This window comes from Cnephaeus nilssonii (genome assembly GCF_951640355.1).
Source record: "Cnephaeus nilssonii genome assembly, chromosome: X".
In the NCBI taxonomy this organism is placed as follows: Eukaryota; Metazoa; Chordata; class Mammalia; order Chiroptera; family Vespertilionidae; genus Cnephaeus; species Cnephaeus nilssonii.
The window spans coordinates 8,167,577-8,186,405 of record NC_137071.1 but is presented as its reverse complement, the minus strand read 5'-3'; the positions used below and the strand labels follow the sequence as shown (position 1 = coordinate 8,186,405).

At 43.5% G+C, this 18,829-nt stretch overlaps 1 protein-coding gene across 5 annotated transcripts in view; it reads left to right on the top strand.

Annotated features, from left to right (window-relative positions):
* The window catches only part of SH3KBP1 (SH3 domain containing kinase binding protein 1), a 355,548-nt gene that overhangs the window by 250,344 nt on the left and 86,375 nt on the right, over nt 1–18,829 (top strand). For all 5 annotated transcript variants that reach the window (XM_079765733.1, XM_079765735.1, XM_079765736.1 and 2 more), the window contains one exon: nt 2,989–3,083. In XM_079765733.1, the coding sequence (XP_079621859.1) occupies nt 2,989–3,083 (95 nt within the window). The remainder of the gene's footprint in view (nt 1–2,988; nt 3,084–18,829) is intronic.

The window sequence follows — 18,829 nt, the reverse complement described above, 5'->3', positions numbered from 1 at the left end:
TGGTGTGTGTGTATATATATTCAGCCTGCTGATATGTTTATTCTGTTTGTTTTGCTTTTATTTTTTTAAGTTGAGGCTATTTTTTAAGTTGTTTTTTTTATATGAATAGATTATAAAACCAGATAAAGGGAGTCATGGGATGTGGGCATGTGAGTTCAATTCCATAAACAGTCTGTTTTTAATTTCATGTAAATTTATAGAAGTTTAGAGATTGAAATAAAGTGTTTTGTGGTGTGTGTGTGTGTTTTTTTGTGTTTTTTTTTTTGCGGGGGCGGGGGTTAGTGTGAATCATGGACTTCTTGGTGGTTTTAATAGAACATGCTTCTGTAATTGGAAGCCAATAATCAATTAGTACATGGAATCTTGATCTGGAACTAGGCAAGGGTTTCAGGGTCCTTAAACCTTCTGGTATTGAACACATTTTCTCTACACCTTTGAATGTGTCTATGTTTTTCTCCTTTTTCTAGAAAGAGAGAGTCATTGCTTTTTATCAGATTCTTAAAGGACTCTAAGGGGAAAAAAAACAAAACTTAAGAACTGGCCTAGGTTTTCAGTCTTATGCTAGTTCATTAGTATTTTTTAAATCTTCCTAAAGAAAAACTAGAGAGACAAAATCATCTCAATCACTGGATAAGTTGTGCCTTTATTTCTATGTATGCACATGTGTATTCATTCCTGTTTGATTTTAGATTAATTAACCTCATCTAATTCATGAATAGCTAAAAAATGCATGCCTCCCTAAGTTAATTTTATTCCCTTCCTCTCCATCTCTGTCTACTACTCATTTAATATTTATATCTTCCCATGTCCAAAAGGTTTTGGAATTATATTCTTCTTTTAAGACATTTCAAATGCCTCCTCTTTTGTGAACTCTCTCCTTAACGTAATCCTGCCTTTCTCCAAAACACCACAACAATATTGCACCATATTGAGTTTGTGTTTATTCATATTTGTTTTTTCTTTCCATCCTTCTTTACCCCCTTCCCTTTCTCCAGGCATTAGGTTATCACTTGAATGTGAGGGTATAAGGGGTAGTTGGAGTGACTTGTAGGCCCAAGAACTGAAAATATTATTTAAAGGTGGTGACTCAATAAATTTTTGAATTATAGTATGGAACATCTTCATTCCATATACTATAAAATTAAAATCATGGTTAATCAAAGGTTAATACCTTTTTATATGTTTATTTTTGAGTATTTTAAAACCACTGGTACATCCAAAACAACATTATGATTTTGTCTCCCAATACTGCTGAATTAGGACCCAAAGGCCTCAGAAGTAAAAACAAATTCTTATTTTCTAATATAGCATAATAAATTAAAATGTGAGGCTAAAGGGACCCAGAGTAACTAAGATGACAGGTTTCCAACACTAGGATAGGGAAGGTAACTGATATCTTGGAGTCATTGGATGGAAAGCAAAAGCATCTACATAGGAACAAAGTGAGTCCTCTTATGTCTCCTTCCCTTCTCCTCCCTATCTTATCTAGACCAACCCTAGACCATAGTGTATCTGTATTACAAATTTTCATTACCTTTACTTTATATATAACTATGTGACATTAAGCATAATAACACATTTTAGTGACATAAATTGTAGTATGGATAATATGTATGTATATTGCTCCAGGTGATCTGTCTGCAAGAAGTAGACTAATTTGGGTGAAATATCTAAGGCCATTTAAATATACACTGAGTGGCCAGATTATTATGATCTCTGAACGCATAATAATCTGGCCACACAGTGTATATCCTATATAATAAAAGGCTAATATGAAAATTGTCCCCTCAACCAGGAGTTCGACCAGCAGGCAGGCCGGCCAACCGCCCATGTCCCCTCCCCCTGGCCAGGCTGGCCAGACCCCCAACCATGCACAAATTCATGCACCGGGCCTCTAATACACACACACACACACACACACACACACACACACACACACACACTATACACTATACACTGAGTGGCCAGGTTATTATGCGTTCAGAGATCACTGGGGATTGAGCCTGCAACCTGGGCATGTGCCCTGACTGGGACTCAAACGATGACCTCCTAGTTCAAAAATAGATGCTCAACTACTTAGCCATGCTGTCCAGGCTCTAAGGCTATTTAAAACCATTAGGACTGTTAACTTTGATGCAGAATAATAAATACCTGTTCCAATAGACACAAATTCTCTTGCATTTTTCATTCTACATTCTGTCTGCATCATCAAACCCCAGTTTTCTAAGTCTTAATTTACCAAACACCTTACAAATGTATTTAGTCTTTAGAATTGGTGCCTAGAATTCAGGACATACTTGAACTGATTTTGAGTAGCCTTTGTGTCTTTCCCTCTTTGGCAAAGGCTGCTGCATATCCTCACTGGTGAATAGCCTCATCTATAAACAGGCAGGTTCCCACAGAGATGCCATGGCACATGGGTGTGTAAAGAACATTTGGTCAGTATTTGTTGGCTATTTGTGATTGACACATATTTACATATAAATATATCAACATCAGTCTCTTAAGATGTGCCATAATGAGTCGTTTTCATTGTTTTGAGTACCATGCCAGCTTTGTAACATATACAAATACCCTGTTTCTGATTTATCAATGTGTGGAAGGAGATAGTGAGGGCAAAATTTAAGCTTTTTGCTCGGTTTGTAGATTATGTCTGCTTAAGCAAGCACCCAAACAGTATATAAAATGGTATATTTTCCTGGGACCAAGGAAACCTTTTTGCTTTTCTGCCTGAAATAAGCAAAGCAGTCAATGGCATTTCATGACATCATATAATTTGTAACAAGAAAACAATGAAGAGAATAAATATTCATGAGCCCAAAATGAGCAATCTTCAGTAGTTTTCTGAGGGTGACCCTTTATGCAGTGGTTATAGCCTATCTTGTAAGTGTGCTCTTCCCTGAAGTTAATGTGATAGAGACTATCTTCTCCTGTGCCAGCTCATTAGATAAAGCATTTTAAAGGTTGTGTTTTCTTTTCTTCTTACAGCCAAGGATTACTGCAAAGTAATATTTCCATATGAGGCACAGAATGATGATGAATTGACAATCAAAGAAGGAGATATAGTAACTCTCATCAATAAGGTAAACAAAGGTTCCCTCCTGCCTTCTAAACTGTGAACTGCTTTGAGGTATTGACTGGATAGGACAAGCTTTGTTTTTAGCCCTTGAAACTTGAGGTTTTCATGGTCCTGAACTCCTCAGGAAGACTCTTGCGTCTTTTCTCTGGATCAGGCAAAGTCCAGTGTATCTAGGTGAATGAATGAATTTAAAAATCAACTAGATTCTGTTTGCCTGAGAGCCAGCTGTGGATTTGCAGGGCTCGGCAGAAAACGTCTGTCCCACAAAGGCTAACCCAGAAGGCGGCCTGCATGGCTGGAGGGCCCAGACTGCACAGTGGCCCTAGCTGCAAAGCTCTGGGTCATGGTTTGTTCAAGGAGACGCTTTCAAAAAGCAGGTCATGCCTCACAGGCAAAAAATACTTAAAGAATGTTTACTGTTCAGATCAAAGACAGGTAGCATGCCTGAGAGAATTTTGCCTGCCTTGTTTGGGCTAAGAAGGTTGAATGGTTTTATTATCATTATGGGCAGAGTCTTGTAAACATACTGAGAGCTATAAAATCTGTATGAAGTGACGCAGCTTAACAGGACTTGGACCACGTACTGTTTATGCTTTCATGCAATGTTACTCACCAAGTAGATGGTTGAAAGATAAGTTATTTAAGCCTTTCCTTTGAAGTACAGGAATTTTATGATGGTCAACCACGATGAAAAACTGAACCATCTTTAAGATATATTGGTGGTTTTACTCTTATAGGCAGGTGAGTGGCAGGGAACACATACTAGGTGTACCGGTTGATAATGGCGGATTTTGTAATCAAAGAAAACATGATAATTTCAAGAGAAACATCAAAAGTGCTTTATTCAAAGTAATGTCCATTGCTAGCTACACATTTCCCCCATCTTTAGGTAATTTGTGGATACCGTCCCAATAGAACTTTTCTTGTTTTGAGGCAAACCATTCAGAGACCCAATTTTCCACTTTTTTGTACGTTTTGAAGTGCTGCTCAGAAACATTGATCAGTTCAATTGGTAATCTGAAGGAGCAAGGTCTGGTGAATACAGTAGGTGGGTTAATACTTCCCAGGCAAGATCTTTTAATTGGTGTCTAACTGGTTTTGAAGTGTGTGATGGTGCGTTATTATGAAGCAAAATTACTTTGCCATGTCTTCTGGAACATTCTGGTAGTTTCACGATCAAAGCATGGTTCAAATTGATTTGTTCTCTGTAGCAATCAGTATTAACGGTTTCACCTGGTTTTAGAAGCTCATAATACACCACACCTTCCTGATCCCAACAAACGCAAAGCACTGTCTTCTATCTGAAACTGTTTGGCCTTGCAGTCAATGTTGATGGTTGACCTGGATCAACCCATGATTTTGTGCATTTGGGATTCTCAAAATAAATCTACTTTTCATCGCCAGTCACAATTAGATGCAAAAAAGACTTTCTTTCATGCCGTTGAAGCAACATTTTACTGATGACTTTTCAGTTTTCTATTTGTCTTTTATTCAGTTGATGTGGCACCCATTTTCCTTCCTTTAAAATCTTTCCCATTGCTTGTAAACAATCGGAAATTGTTTGCTGAGCAACATTTAATCTTTCTGCAAGTTGTGTTTGAGTCTGACACACATCTTCATCCAATAATGCTTATAATAGTTGGTCTTCAAACTTTTTCAGTTGACCTGAATGTTCTTTGTCTTTCACATTGAAATCATCACTTTTAAAGTGTTTAAACCAGCATTCACAAGTAACTTGAGATGGAGCATGTTCACCATAAGTTTCCCGAAGTATACGATAACTTTTTCTTCAAAATAAAGTAATGAATTAAAACTGCCCGCAAATGCTCTTTTTTTTGGCAGGAAATTCGACATTTTTAAGTGTAAAAATATCTATGATGTTAACACCTTCAGAAAATTTGACATATGAAGTTTTGAAGCTTGCTGTCAATACAACAAAATAGCATACATATCAAATCGCATATATATCAACATATGTATAACTCCATCTATTGAAAACAATCTGCATTATTAACCGGTACACCTAGTAATTCCCTTAGCACAGGCATCATGGCTGTCTGCACTCATGCAGGCCTGAGAGCACTGGCAGACTAGAGGGGTGAAGGGTTTAGGGAGAGGGGAGAGAATACAGGGGGCCAGCATGGGAAGTAGGCCCTGGGTCCACGGCCTCTGGCTATTACTGAGAAGAAGTGGAACAAGGTGTTTCCTGCCCGCCCCCAGCCCCGATTTCCTACCCCAAGGGTGTCCAAAAAGTGATGTTTGATTTACCTTTGTAATCAAGGAAGTTACCTTTAAGAAATGGCTGTAGAGGTTGTATGTGTAAGAGCCTGAGCAATGCCCTGGCTGGGTGGCTCAGTTAGTTGGAACATTGTCCTGTACACCAAAAGGTTGTGGGTTCAATTCTCAGTCAGGGCACATAAAGGAGGCAACTGATATCTCTCTCTCTCTCTCTCTCTCCCTCCCTCCCTCCCTCCCTCCCTCCCTCCCTCCCTCCCTCCCTCCCTCCCTCCCTCCTTCCCTCCCTCCCTCCCTCCTTCCCTCTCTCTCTCCCCTTCTCTCTTTCTCTTCCAGTCTCCCTTCCTCTATTTTTAAAATCAATAAAAACATATCCTTGGGTGAGGATTTAACAAAGAGCCTGAGCCAACAATGCCAGGCAGCTAATGACCCCAGAGCTTAAGTACCTTGCCAAAGGTCAAATTATTTTAGGGAGAGAGCTGGCCCTGTCACCCACTCCATATGAAAGTGGTATGCTAGACAGTGTTAAGGACAGGAACCTTTTGGGAATAGCAAACTATTCCCTGCTTTGATGATTGCCCAAGAACTCGTCCCTCTTTTTACCTGTAAAATGTCCTCCCCTAAACTTATTTCAATGCATCTCTGTCTGTGTTTGGTGTTTTCCATGGCAGGAGGAAATCAGAGGAGGGGAAATGCTGCCCTATTGTTCCTTTCTGCCAAGGAGGTTGAGTGGTTCTCTTACTTTACCACCCTTCCTGTGGTCCCTAGGCTGTGCCTCCTCTAGGCTGCTTCTTATGCATGGGGAACTTTCTATTTTGAAACAGACCCTTAACCTAACATTAGGGATAGGGAAATTGTTAAGTGGGTATAAGGCATAATACAAATACTTTGATAAATAGCATAAATACAGAAAAAGGGTGAGAGCACTTTCCCCTGTGATGGTAAAGCAAGCAGAGAAATCAGTAACTGCCATTCTTGACAGTGGGGGTGAGGGGCTCATATTCCTGTTTTTGTTTGAAGGGGTCAGTCTCATTTTAATTGAAATCCAGATGTATCAGTAATATTTAATAAGGTTTGGGGAGAAGAAAAAACCCCATGTATAGTCCTTTATCAGAACACATCTATTCCTACCTTAACATATCCTGTTCCAGTCCTTGTCATTTGATTACATATGGTGAGAGCACATTCATCTCGATTGTTTCCTTCCTTCCTCCCAGCCTGAAATCCAGTCTGATAAAAAGAATCAGGTTTTTCTAAAGAGCTTAGTCAGAAAGGGACTCTCTCCTGGTCCCATTCACATAGGAGGGAGAAAGGAACAGGCATGTGTGGAAGGCTGCTGGCAAGAGTGTCTGAAGCTTGCACCCAGTTTCCCTGGTTTCATAGCTTAATGTATTAGGAAGCATTTTGGAAACTGTGAAGCAGCTTACAGATACCAGTATTACATTTGCAGAACATGGCCTTGCCCTCCTTGCCATATATGTGGCCCTTGTCCTGGCTTGCACACTGTTCCTGCTCCTCAGGCCTAGGGTGTCCATGTCATTTTGACTCTTGCTCCCCCTGCCCCAGATCAGCAGCACCAGAACCTAGGGATTCTGCCCTGCTGCGTCCCTGCCACTTCCTGTCTGGTAGAGCCAGGCCCAGGCTGGATGGAGGCTGCTCCTCCCTGGCCTCCTCCCTCCCCCAGCACCCTCCCCAGCACCTGCCCTGGAGGAGAGCCCTGAGGTGGCCAAAGGTGGAGGGCCACTTCATCCCTAGCACCCAGCCCCTTCTTCTTGTCATCTCATGGAACCCCTGTGCTCCAGTGAAAGTGTTTAGTAACTTTCCTTTTTAAAAAACCCAACTTGATTATCCTGTACTCATTGGCCCAGTCTGTCTGGCCTTTTGGCCTTGGTATATGTCACTGTTCTACAGGAACAAACTCTCCTGGGATGTTTCCACCTTGCTCGTGTGTCCTCCCTAACTTGACCCAGACCAGGTTCCTACTGCCTGGATGCCCTCTGCCTGCCCATTTAACTGGTTGTTCAACAGCTGATAATACACCAGTCTTAACTCATGCTATATCATGCGCTCAGGCACATTGTGAGCTCATTGCTTTAAAAAGTCCTTTACACTCTATCATTTTGTTTTTATCATTATTTTATACTAGAGGCCAAGTGCACGAAATTCGTGCACAGAGGGGGGTTGTCCCTCAGCCCAGCCTGTACCCTCTCCAATCTGGGACCCCTCAAGGGATGTCCGACTGCCTGTTTAGGCCCAATCCTGATGGGATCGGGCCTAAACGGGCAGTCGGACATCCCTCTCACAATCCAGGACTGCTGGCTCCCAACTGCTTGCCTGCCTGCCTTCCTGATTGCCCCGAACCGCTTCTGCCTGCCAGCCTGATCACCCCCTAACCACTCTGCTGCCAGCCTGTTTGCCCCCAACTTCCCTCCTCTGCCGGCCTGGTTACCCATAACTGCCCTCTCCTGCAGGGTTGATCACCTCCAACTGCCCTCCCTTGCAGGCTTGGTCCCTCTCAACTGCCCTCCCTTGCAGGCCGGGTGCCTCCCAACTGCCCTCTCCTGCTGGCCATCTTGTGGTGGCCATCTTGTGTCCACATGGGGGCAGGATCTTTGACCACATGGGGGCAGCTATATTGTGTGTTGCAGTGATGATCAATCTGCATAGTACTCTTTTATTAGATAGGATAGAGGCCTGGTACAGGAGTGGGGGCCAGCTGGTTTGCCCTGAAGGGTGTCCCTGATCAGGGTGGGGTTCCCTTGGGGCGTGGGGCAGCCTGAGTGAGGGGCCTGTGGTGGTTTGCAGGCGGGCCACGCCCCCTGGCAACACAAGTGGAGGCCCTGGTATCTGGAATTTATTTTCCTTCTACAATTGAAACTTTGTAGCCTGGAGCAGAGCCAAGCCTGGGGCTCCCTCCGAGGCCCACAGCCATTTGTGTTGGGGTTATAATTGAAACTTTGTTGCCTTAAGCGGGTGGGCCCGGCCAGGGTGTGTGGAAAGCTTTGCTTCCCCTGTTGCCAGTGGTAACCCTGGCCTGCTCTCTCAAGCTCCATTCTGCCGCCATTTGTTTGAATTTGTTTACCTTCTATAATTGAAACTTTGTAGCTTGAGTGGAGACTTAGGCCTGCAACGGCTGGCAGAAAGCTTGGCTTCCTCTGTTACCTAGGAAACCTTGCTCTCTGTGGCTGTAGCCATCTTGGTTTGGGTTAATTTGCATACTCTCTCTGATTGGATGGTGGGCGTGGCTTGTGGGTGTGTCGGAGGTATGGCCAATTTGCATATTTGTCTATTATTAGATAGGATGGTCTGTGACATCAGGTCTCTTGATACATCCTGTGCTCCTCTATGTTTTAACTTTTATTCCCATGAATGACCTAGCATTCCAGTTGGTTGAAAGAAGCATGCTAAACTGATAAGTGCCACCCAGGCCACCAGCTCAGGAAAACTGGGCTTTGAATCCCAGCGACACCACTCCTGGCTGTGGGCCTTTGGGAATGTCACTTAACCCCTCTGAGTGTCAGTATTCTCATCGATAAAGCTGGCCTCACATGGCTGCCATGAAGATGTACTAAGATGCTGGGTATAAAGTGCCTCTCACAGGGGAGGAGTCCACCAATGAGTGATACCTATAATCCTAGGAATTGTCACTTCAACTCCAGCTGCTCTTTCTGTGACCTAGAAACAGGAGTGAAAGGGCTCTTGTGTCTGGGCCCAGTTTGCTGCTGGGGCTGGAACACCATGACATCAAGTAGGTAATGATGGTGAAAAATCTACCTGAAATAGTTCAGAATTATCAATAGGTGAGATTTCAATAAGAATTTGGAGAGGGAAAATGGGCCATAAATAATTTGCCTGCTGAAAGTGGGAGAAATGGAGTCTGAGTCTATCAAATCCTGCTGACTTTATAGAAAACTAGAGGCCTGGTGCATGAAATTCATGCACTGGTGGTGGGGAGGGGAAGGGAGGGTATGTCCCTCAGCCCAGCCTGCACCCTCTCCAATCTGGGACCCCTCAGGGGATGACCGACTGCCGGTTTAGGCCCGATCCCGCTCACAATCCGGGACTGCTGGCTCCCAACCACTCGCCTGCCTGCCTGCCTGATTGCCCCTAACCGCTTCTGCCTGCCAGCCTGATCACCCCCTAACCACTCCCCTGCCAGCCTGATCAATGCCTAACTGCTCCCCTGCCAGCCCGATCGCGCCCAACTGCCCTCCCCCGCTGGCCTGGTCACCCCCAGCTACCCTCCCCTGCAGGCCTGGTCCCCCCCAACTGCCCTCCCCTGTAAGCCTGGTCCCCCCCAACTGCACTCCCCTGCAGGTCTGGTTGCCCACAACAGCCCTCCCCTGTCTGTCATCTTGTGGCAACCATCTTTGACCACATTGGGGTGGCAATCTTGTGCAAGGGTGTGAGGGTCAATTTGCATATTACCTCTTTATTATATAGGATTCTTAAATCTTCCTCTGAGTTAAGGAATCACTCTGAGCTCCTTTAGATGAGTGTGTGTCATTGATGTTGTAAAGTGAACAGCTTTGGGGGGGGAGAAAAAGATGGCGACCGGCAGGAAGGTAGGGAGAGAGAGAGTGTGAGTGAGGAACCCATAGAGGAGAGTGTAGATGTGTGTGGTGTGTGTGTGTGTATGAGATAGGGTCAGTTAGATTCTGCAGGTCTTCCTAGGGGCTCCCGAACAGGGCAGCCCTAGACGGCGGAGCCCCGCGCACAAAGCGGACACTTCTCGGCGGCTGGTGCGGACGCAGAGACCACGCCATCTTGGGAAACAGAGCTGCCCGAGACTCGGATCCTGGCTTCTGACACAAACCAGGACCCTGCAGCCACTGGGGACAGAGAACTGCTATCACAGCTTCAGACAAACAAACAAGAATCCAGACTTCCCGGCAGATTTCCGTGAGTCAAAGAGCCTATCCCCTCCTCGCAGGCGCTGATAGCGCCATAGTAACTGATAGACCCGCCCCTCCCCCAAGCTGCTGAGCGCCCACAGGCGTGCGGAAAGCGCCATAGTAACTGATAGACGCGCCCCTCGCCCAAGCTGCTCACAGGCGCGCGCACAGACAGCGTCATAGTAACTGATAGACCCGCCCCTGGCCCAAGCTGCTGAGCTTTGCGCAGGGACGCGCTCCCTCTTAGGGAATTTGGCGCGCGCTCGCGCACGGGACAGAAGCAGCTCCCCGTCGGGGAAATCTGTCAGTGCGCACAGAGGGCTCCCCTTCGGGGAATTTGGGGGAATTTGGCTCGCGGGGCACAGCTCCCCCTTCGGAGATTCTTAAAAGCGTGCACAGAGGGGCTTCCCTTTGGGGAATTTGGCGCGCAGGACGGACTCCGCCCCCCTTCTGGGACTTTGGGAGAGTGCACTGAGCCGGCTCACCTTCAGGTTTTTAAGAATGTGCGCTCTAGCCGGTTTGGCTCAGTAGAGAGAGCACACACAGGACGCAGCCCCACTTCAGGGAATTTGGCACGCCGGACACAGCTGCCTGGGATCCCTGACTCACAGCGCATTCACACTAAGAGCCAGCGACCCCAATTGTTGGTGCGTGCACACACAGGGACCCTGATTCTCAACGAGAAACCGCACAAGGCAACAGAGACTTTGACACTCGAGTCTTGGTGCAGACACAGGGAAACTCTGACTCCTGGCACATGCTAAGGATCTCATTCTCGGCACATACCAACAGTGTGGTGCAGACAGGGCCCCTGATTCTAAATGTGCACACGAGACCACACGGAACACTGGGGACACTGATCCTGGGCAAGTTTGGTTCCCACCAACCAAAGACAGTCACACGTCCTAGTGTCAGAGCACTTCAGTGAAACTAGGGTGGAGCGAAGTCCCCACAGCACACGGCCCAGGTCCACGCAAACAGAAGCTTGAGCTTTCTGGTAATAGCCAGAATGGGGAAACGAAATAACTCACAGAGGAAAGAAAATGTGGAGTCGCCAAGAAAGGAAATTAGTGAAAATGAAGCTTGCAACATGACCGAAAAGGAGTTCAGAGTAATGGTCATGGAATTTATACATCGGATGGATGAGAAAATCAACAACTTATGCAAGAATCAGGAAGAAATGAAAAGTGATATAGCTACAATCAAAAACACCATGGAAAGTTTCAACAGTAGATTACAAGAAGCAGAGGACCGAATTAGTGAGTTAGAAGATCAGGTACAGAAACAAGCTCAAGCTGAACAGCAATTGGAGAAAAAAATTAAAAAGCAGGAGGAAAGCCTAAGGGAGCTTCGGGACAACATGAAACGAAGTAACATGCGTATAATAGGGCTGCCAGAAGGACAAGAAGAGCAGCAGGGATTAGAAAATCTATTTGAAGAAATAATGACAGAAAACTTCCCGGATATGGGAAAGATAAAAGTTACGCAAGTAAAGAGAGTCCCAAGCAGGATCAACCCCAAAAGACCCACACCAAGACATGTCATAATTTCAATGGCAAATATAAATGATAAAGAGAGAATCCTAAAGGCGGCAAGAGAGAGACAGAGAGTTACCTACAAAGGAACACCCATCAGATTGTCAAATGATTACTCATCAGAAACACAACAAGCTAGAAGTGAATGGAAGGAGGTATACAAAGTGTTGCAAAGCAAAGGACTGAATCCAAGAATACTATATCCAGCAAGACTATCAATCAAAATTGAAGGGGAAATCAGGAGCTTTGCAGACAAAAAAAGCCTCAGGGAGTTTATCACCACCAAACCAGCAATGCAAGAATTGCTAAAGGGAATTCTGTAAAAAGAAGAAATAAACAGGTAAGAAGGAATACAGACACAAAAATAGATATGACTGCAAACAAATACCTTTCAGTAATAACTTTAAATGTAAACGGACTAAATGCTCCAATCAAAAGACATCGAGTAGCTGAATGGATAAAAAAACACGACCCATATATATGCTGTCTACAAGAGACCCACCTCAGAACAAGAGACTCACACAGATTGAAAGTGAAGGGATGGAAAAATATCTTTCAGGCAAATGGAAATGAAAAAAAAGCTGGGGTAGCAATACTTATATCTGACAAAATAGACCTCAAAGTAAATGCCATAACAAGAGATAAGGAAGGCCACTTCATAATACTAAAGGGAGAAATCCAACAAGAAGAAATAATTCTGGTAAACATATACGCTCCCAATATAGGAGCACCCAAATACATAAAAAAACTCCTGGAGGATATCAAGGGAGAGATTAATAGCAACACAATCATAGTAGGAGACTTTAATACCCCACTATCACCACTGGACAAATCCTCTAAACAAAAAATCAGCAAAGAAACAGCAATCCTAAATGACTCACTAGACCAGATGGAATTAATTGACATCTTCAGAACATTTCACCCCAAAGCCACAGAATATACATTCTTCTCAAGTGCACATGGGTCATTTTCAAAGATAGACCATATGCTGGGTCACAGGCAAAGTCTCTTCAAATTCAAGAAGATAGAAATTATATCAAGCATCTTCTCAGATCACAGTGGCATAAAACTGGAAATCAACTACAATAAAAACAATCCAAAGAAATCAAACACATGGAGACTAAACAGCATGCTATTAAACAAGGACTGGGTCACCAGAGAGATCAAGGAAGAAATAAAAAACATCATGGCAACAAATGACAATGAAAACACAACAATCCAAAATCTATGGGACACAGCGAAAGCAGTCTTGAGAGGGAAGTTCATAGCTCTACAGGCCTATTGCAAAAAACAAGAAACAATGGTAATAAATTACTTAACCCTACAACTCAAAGAGCTAGAAAAAGAGCAGCAAGAAAAGCCCAGTGTAACCAGAAGGAAGGAAATAACAAAGATCAGAGCGGAGATAAATGACATAGAGACCAAAGAAACAATACATAAGATCAACAAAACCAAGAGCTGGTTCTTTGAAAGGATAAACAAGATTGATGGACCTCTAGCCAGGCTCACCAAGAAGCAAAGAGAGAGGACCCAAATAAACAAAATCAGAAATGAAAGAGGTGAAATAACAACAGACCCCGCTGAGATACAAAGGATTGTTACAAAATACTACGAACAACTCTATTCCAACAAACTGGACAATCTGGAGGAAATGGACATATTCCTAGAAAAATATAACCTTCCAAAAATCAATCAAGAAGAATCTAAACAGCTCAATAGGCCAATAACTATGGACGAAATTGAAGCAGTCATCAAAAGGCTTCCAGCAAACAAAAGCCCGGGGCCAGATGGCTTCACAGGATTGTTTTACCAAACATTCAAGGAAGAACTAAAACCTATCCTCCTCAGACTATTCCAAAAAATTCAAGTGGAAGGAACACTTCCAAGCTCCTTCTATGAAGCCAGCATCACCCTAATACCAAAACCAGATAAAGACAACACAATGAAAGAGAATTACAGACCAATATCCCTCATGAACATAGATGCCAAAATCCTCAACAAAATTCTAGCAAATCGGCTCCAGCAGTACATCAGAAAGATCATACACCATGACCAAGTAGGATTTATCCCAGGAATGCAAGGATGGTACAATATCCGCAAATCAATAAACGTGATACATCACATAAACAAATTGAAAGATAAAAATCACATAGTCATATCAATTGATGCAGAAAAAGCATTTGACAAAATCCAACACCCTTTCTTGATAAAAGCTCTCAACAAGGTGGGAATAGATGGCTCATACCTCAACATAATAAAAGCTATATATGATAAACCCACAGCAAACATCATACTCAATGGACAAAAACTAAAGACATTTCCCCTAAGAACAGGAACAAGACAGGGATGCCCACTCTCACCACTCCTGTTTGACATAGTACTGGAAGTATTAGCCATTGCAATTAGACAAGAAGAAGAAATAAAAGGCATCCAGATTGGAAAAGAACAAGTAAAGCTGTCTTTATTTGCAGACGACATGATATTGTACATAAAAAATCCGAAAGACTCCGTCAAAAAACTCATAGACTTAATAAATGAATTCGGCAATGTAGCAGGATACAAAATTAACGCCAAGAAATCTATGGCCTTTCTATACACCAATAGTGAACTTACAGACAGAGAGACTAAAAAGGCAATCCCATTTACCATCGCACCAAAAAAATTAAGATACCTAGGAATAAACTTAACTAAGGAGGTAAAAGACCTATACACGGAAAACTACAGGACACTGAAAAAAGAGATAGAGGAAGACGTAAACAGATGGAAGAACATACCATGTTCATGGATTGGTAGAATCAACATCATTAAAATGTCCATACTACCCAAAGCAATCTATAGATTCAATGCACTCCCCATTAAAATACCAACGGCATATTTCACAGACCTTGAAAGAACTCTCCAAAAATTCATCTGGAATAAAAAAAGACCCCGAATAGCCACAGCAATCCTGAGAAAGAAGAATAAAGTAGGAGGGATCTCAATACCAGATTTCAAGCTGTATTACAAAGCCACTGTTCTCAAAACAGCCTGGTACTGGCACAAGAACAGACATATAGATCAATGGAACAGAATAGAGAATCCAGATATTGACCCAAACCACTATGCTCAATTAATATTTGACAAAGGAGGCATGAACATACAATGGAATAAAGACAGTCTCTTCAATAAATGGTGTTGGGAAAATTGGACAGATACATGCAAAAAAATGAAGCTTGATCACCAACTTACGCCATACACAAAAATAAACTCAAAATGGATACAGGACTTAAACATAAGACGGGAAACCATAAAAATACTAGAGCAATCCACAGGCAGCAAAATGTCAGACATATGCCAAAAGAAATTCTTCACTGACACTGCCCCTAGGGCAATGGAAGCTAAAGAGAAAATTAACAAATGGGACTACATCAAAATAAAAAGCTTTTTCACAGCAAAAGAAACCATCAACAAAACAACAAGAAGGCCCACTGCATGGGAGAACATATTTGCAAATGGCATCACTGATAAAGGTTTAATCTCCAACATCTACAGGCAGCTTATACAACTTAATAAAAGGAAGATAAATGATCCAATAAAAAAATGGGCAACAGACCTAAATAGAATCTTTTCAAAAGAAGACAGAAGGAAGGCCAAGAGACATATGAAAACATGCTCAACGTCACTAATTATCCGAGAGATGCAAATCAAAACAACAATGCGGTACCATCTCACACCTGTCAGAATGGCTATCATCAACAAATCAACAAACGACAAGTGTTGGCGAGGATGCGGAGAAAAAGGAACCCTCGTGCACTGCTGGTGGGATTGCAGACTGGTGCAGCCACTGTGGAGAACAGTATGGAGTTTCCTCAAAAAACTGAAAATGGAACTCCCATTTGACCCAGTAATCCCACTCCTGGGAATATATCCGAAGAAACTAGAAACACCAATTAGAAAGGATATATGCACCCCTATGTTCATAGCAGCGCAATTCACCATAGCTAAGATTTGGAAACAGCCTAGGTGCCCGTCAGCAGATGACTGGATCAGAAAACTGTGGTACATCTACACAATGGAATACTATGCTGCCATAAAAAAGAAGGAATTCTCATCATTTGCAGCAACCTGGGAGGAATTGGAGAACATTATGTTAAGTGAAATAAGTCAGTCAATGAAAGAAAAATACCACATGATCTCACTCATTTATGGATAATAAAGAACATTATAAACTTGAACAAAAAGATAGATACAGAGACAGTAAAGCATCAAACAGACTGTCAAATTACAAGGGGAAGGTTAGGGAGAGGTGGGGGAGATAAGAGATCAATCAAAGGACTTGTATGCATGCATATAAGCATAACCAATGGATGCAAAACTCTGGGGGGTTGGGGCATATATGGGAGTGGGGTGTGGGGAGGGCAATGGTAAGATATGTACACATATAATACCTTAATAAAAAAATTGGAAAAACAAAACAAAACAAAAAAAAACAAAAAAAAAAATAAAGTGAACAGCTTTACCATTTGTTCAACATGCATTTGGATATGCATCTTTATTGTACATTTAAGTTGAAATGAAAGACCTGAATTGCTGCTTTCTGAATCTATTGCTTTTGCTCTAGAGGTTCTCGATTTACCCCAAATTCCATTGTATTTTCCTTTCATAGTCAGTTAAGGTGGTTGCCTTGCTTTTCTGTGTTGTGGCTGGTGTCACAGGGCAGGTTCTGTGCTAATTTTTAGCCCTAGATTATCACTTCCTGTAGCTTTCTAGAAAATGGGTCAGACACTTTCAGTGGAAGTGCCCATATGCCCTCCGCAATTCCTGCAATAATGTGCAAAGACCCGGACTATTTGTGTGTGTCCCTGGATACTGGGATAAAATGTGGCAACTCAAATGGTTTGTTTTTTAGTTTATTTATAAAGAATTCTTGTGGATTTGGGAACATTTCCACTTGTGAAGAACACACCTGTGTTTAGCTTTTATTTCCAGTCACTCAAAAATAGCTCCTTCATCTGTGTTCCTGCCGCCCCCATCCCTGCCTTCCTGATTGTGCCCAGAGTGTGGCTGAAAGAGTTCAGAAGCCTCTGGGTCTGTTTCCAATCAGAGAAGCTCCCTGGAGAAGGGCTGAGAGTAGCCTGGCAGGATCAGGACGGGTCCAGCTGTGACAATGGCCACCACTGAAGGGTGCTCCTTGCCCTGGCCACTGCTGCCTGGGGCTGAGTGAGCCCATCTGTGGAGAGGGACAGTGTTTTGCCCTTGGCCTACAGCCCCATGGCCTCAGAGTGATGGTCTTTTACTCCCAGCTACTTCCCTCTCCTGTGAAGGTCTGGGAGAAAGGGCTTTCCATGTGACCTGTTTGTAAATAAGGATCTTCAGCTATCCTATATAATAAAAGCCTAATATGCAAATTGACCAAACAGCAGAACAATTGGTGAATGACAGGTCGCTATGATGCACACTGACAACCAGGGGGCAGATGCTTAATGCAGGAGCTTCCCCCAGCCCGCAGGCCCCAGGCCAGCCAAGGCAGGAGCCAGTGGGGGCCCCCTGATTGCCCCACTGGTTGCCCCGCAGATTGGCCCTGATCACCAGCCAAGCTTAGGGACCCTACCCGTGCACGAATTTCATGTACTAGGCCTCTAGTTTCTTATAAAAAGGATCCCCTGTGTAGCTGTGTCTTTGACCCTTACTAAAGCAGACACAACTTATTTCTTCATGGGTATACACCTACTTCACAGCATCAAAGTCAACAATAAGAAGGATAATTTTATTTGCTGAAATCATGGAGCAGTAGAGATGGAGGGAAGGGGAAAGAGTGTTGATTTTTGAGGTGATAGATGCACCCTACACCCTAAAGACAGAGGGAACTCTGAGGATTAGATACAGGTAGAAGTATAAGGGAACCACCACACAAAAAACAAACTGGGAGTTTCACCTTTGTTTAGGGATGTATCAAACCAAGGAGCCCAAATGTTTAGTTAGCCCTGTGGTGAGGGCAGAGTTAGGTACTAATTACCCCAGCTTCCTCTATCTCTACTTCAGTGTGTTTTTCTCCCTTCTTTCCCAGACAGCAGTTGAGCATTTAACTTAATAATGGCTCAATCTGCCCGGAGGTGTGGCTCAGGGGTTGAGTGTCAATGGTTGTTCTGTCATCGCTGTTTTTAGATGTTTTTATATCTTTCTCCCTCTCCCTTCCTCTCTGAAACCAATTAAAAATATTTTTAAAAATGGCTCAATCTACCTGCATGACTGCAAGTTTCCAGTGCAGGAGCCTCTGGGCCACTGGCAGCAAGAGACCAGGACCCTTCATCACCACTCCTTTTTCCTCCTGAGTCTCTCCCCAGCTCAGCCTCACAGCAGCTCTGGGAGTTAGGTGTCATCATGGGTCTTCTGTCCAGATTACAAAGGAAAAACAGAGGCCCAGATGTGAAAGTGACTTTCCCAAGGTTCTCACAGCAAGTCAGTGACAGAGCCAGGGCAAAGGTGTCTCCTGACCCTGAACTTGGAACTTGGGGGCTGGGCAGGGCAGTACTGCCCAAACTTCCTGAGGGCGGGGGAGGGGGGAAGGGCAGGACGGGCAGTCAGATGCTTGTGGTAGGAAAGGCTCAGTCACTCCTGAGGTGACTTGTGTACTCATTGAGTCACCCATTGTTGCTAAATATCTAGGGCAGTGGTCGGCAAACTCATTAGTCAACAGAGCCAAATATCAACAGTACAACGATTGAAATTTCTTTTGAGAGCCAAATTTTTTAAACTTAAACTTCTTCTAACGCCACTTCTTCAAAATAGACTCGCCCAGGCCGTGGTATTTTGTGGAAGAGCCACACTCAAGGGGCCAAAGAGCCGCATGTGGCTCGCGAGCCGTGGTTTGCCGACCACTGATCTAGGGCAAGGGCCTGTGGGATTTTCTTTCTAAATTAATGACATTATCACTATTTTATCAGGAAAACAGTATCGCTACACCATTACCCCATCCATTTGTTTCTGATGCTTGCATTTTGGTGTCCACATTTCTGATCTCTTAGGGTCAGGATCATCCATGACTTTCAGATTCCATTGTCACCACTACATAAATGAGATGATAGTCAGTGCAGAGAAAATAATGA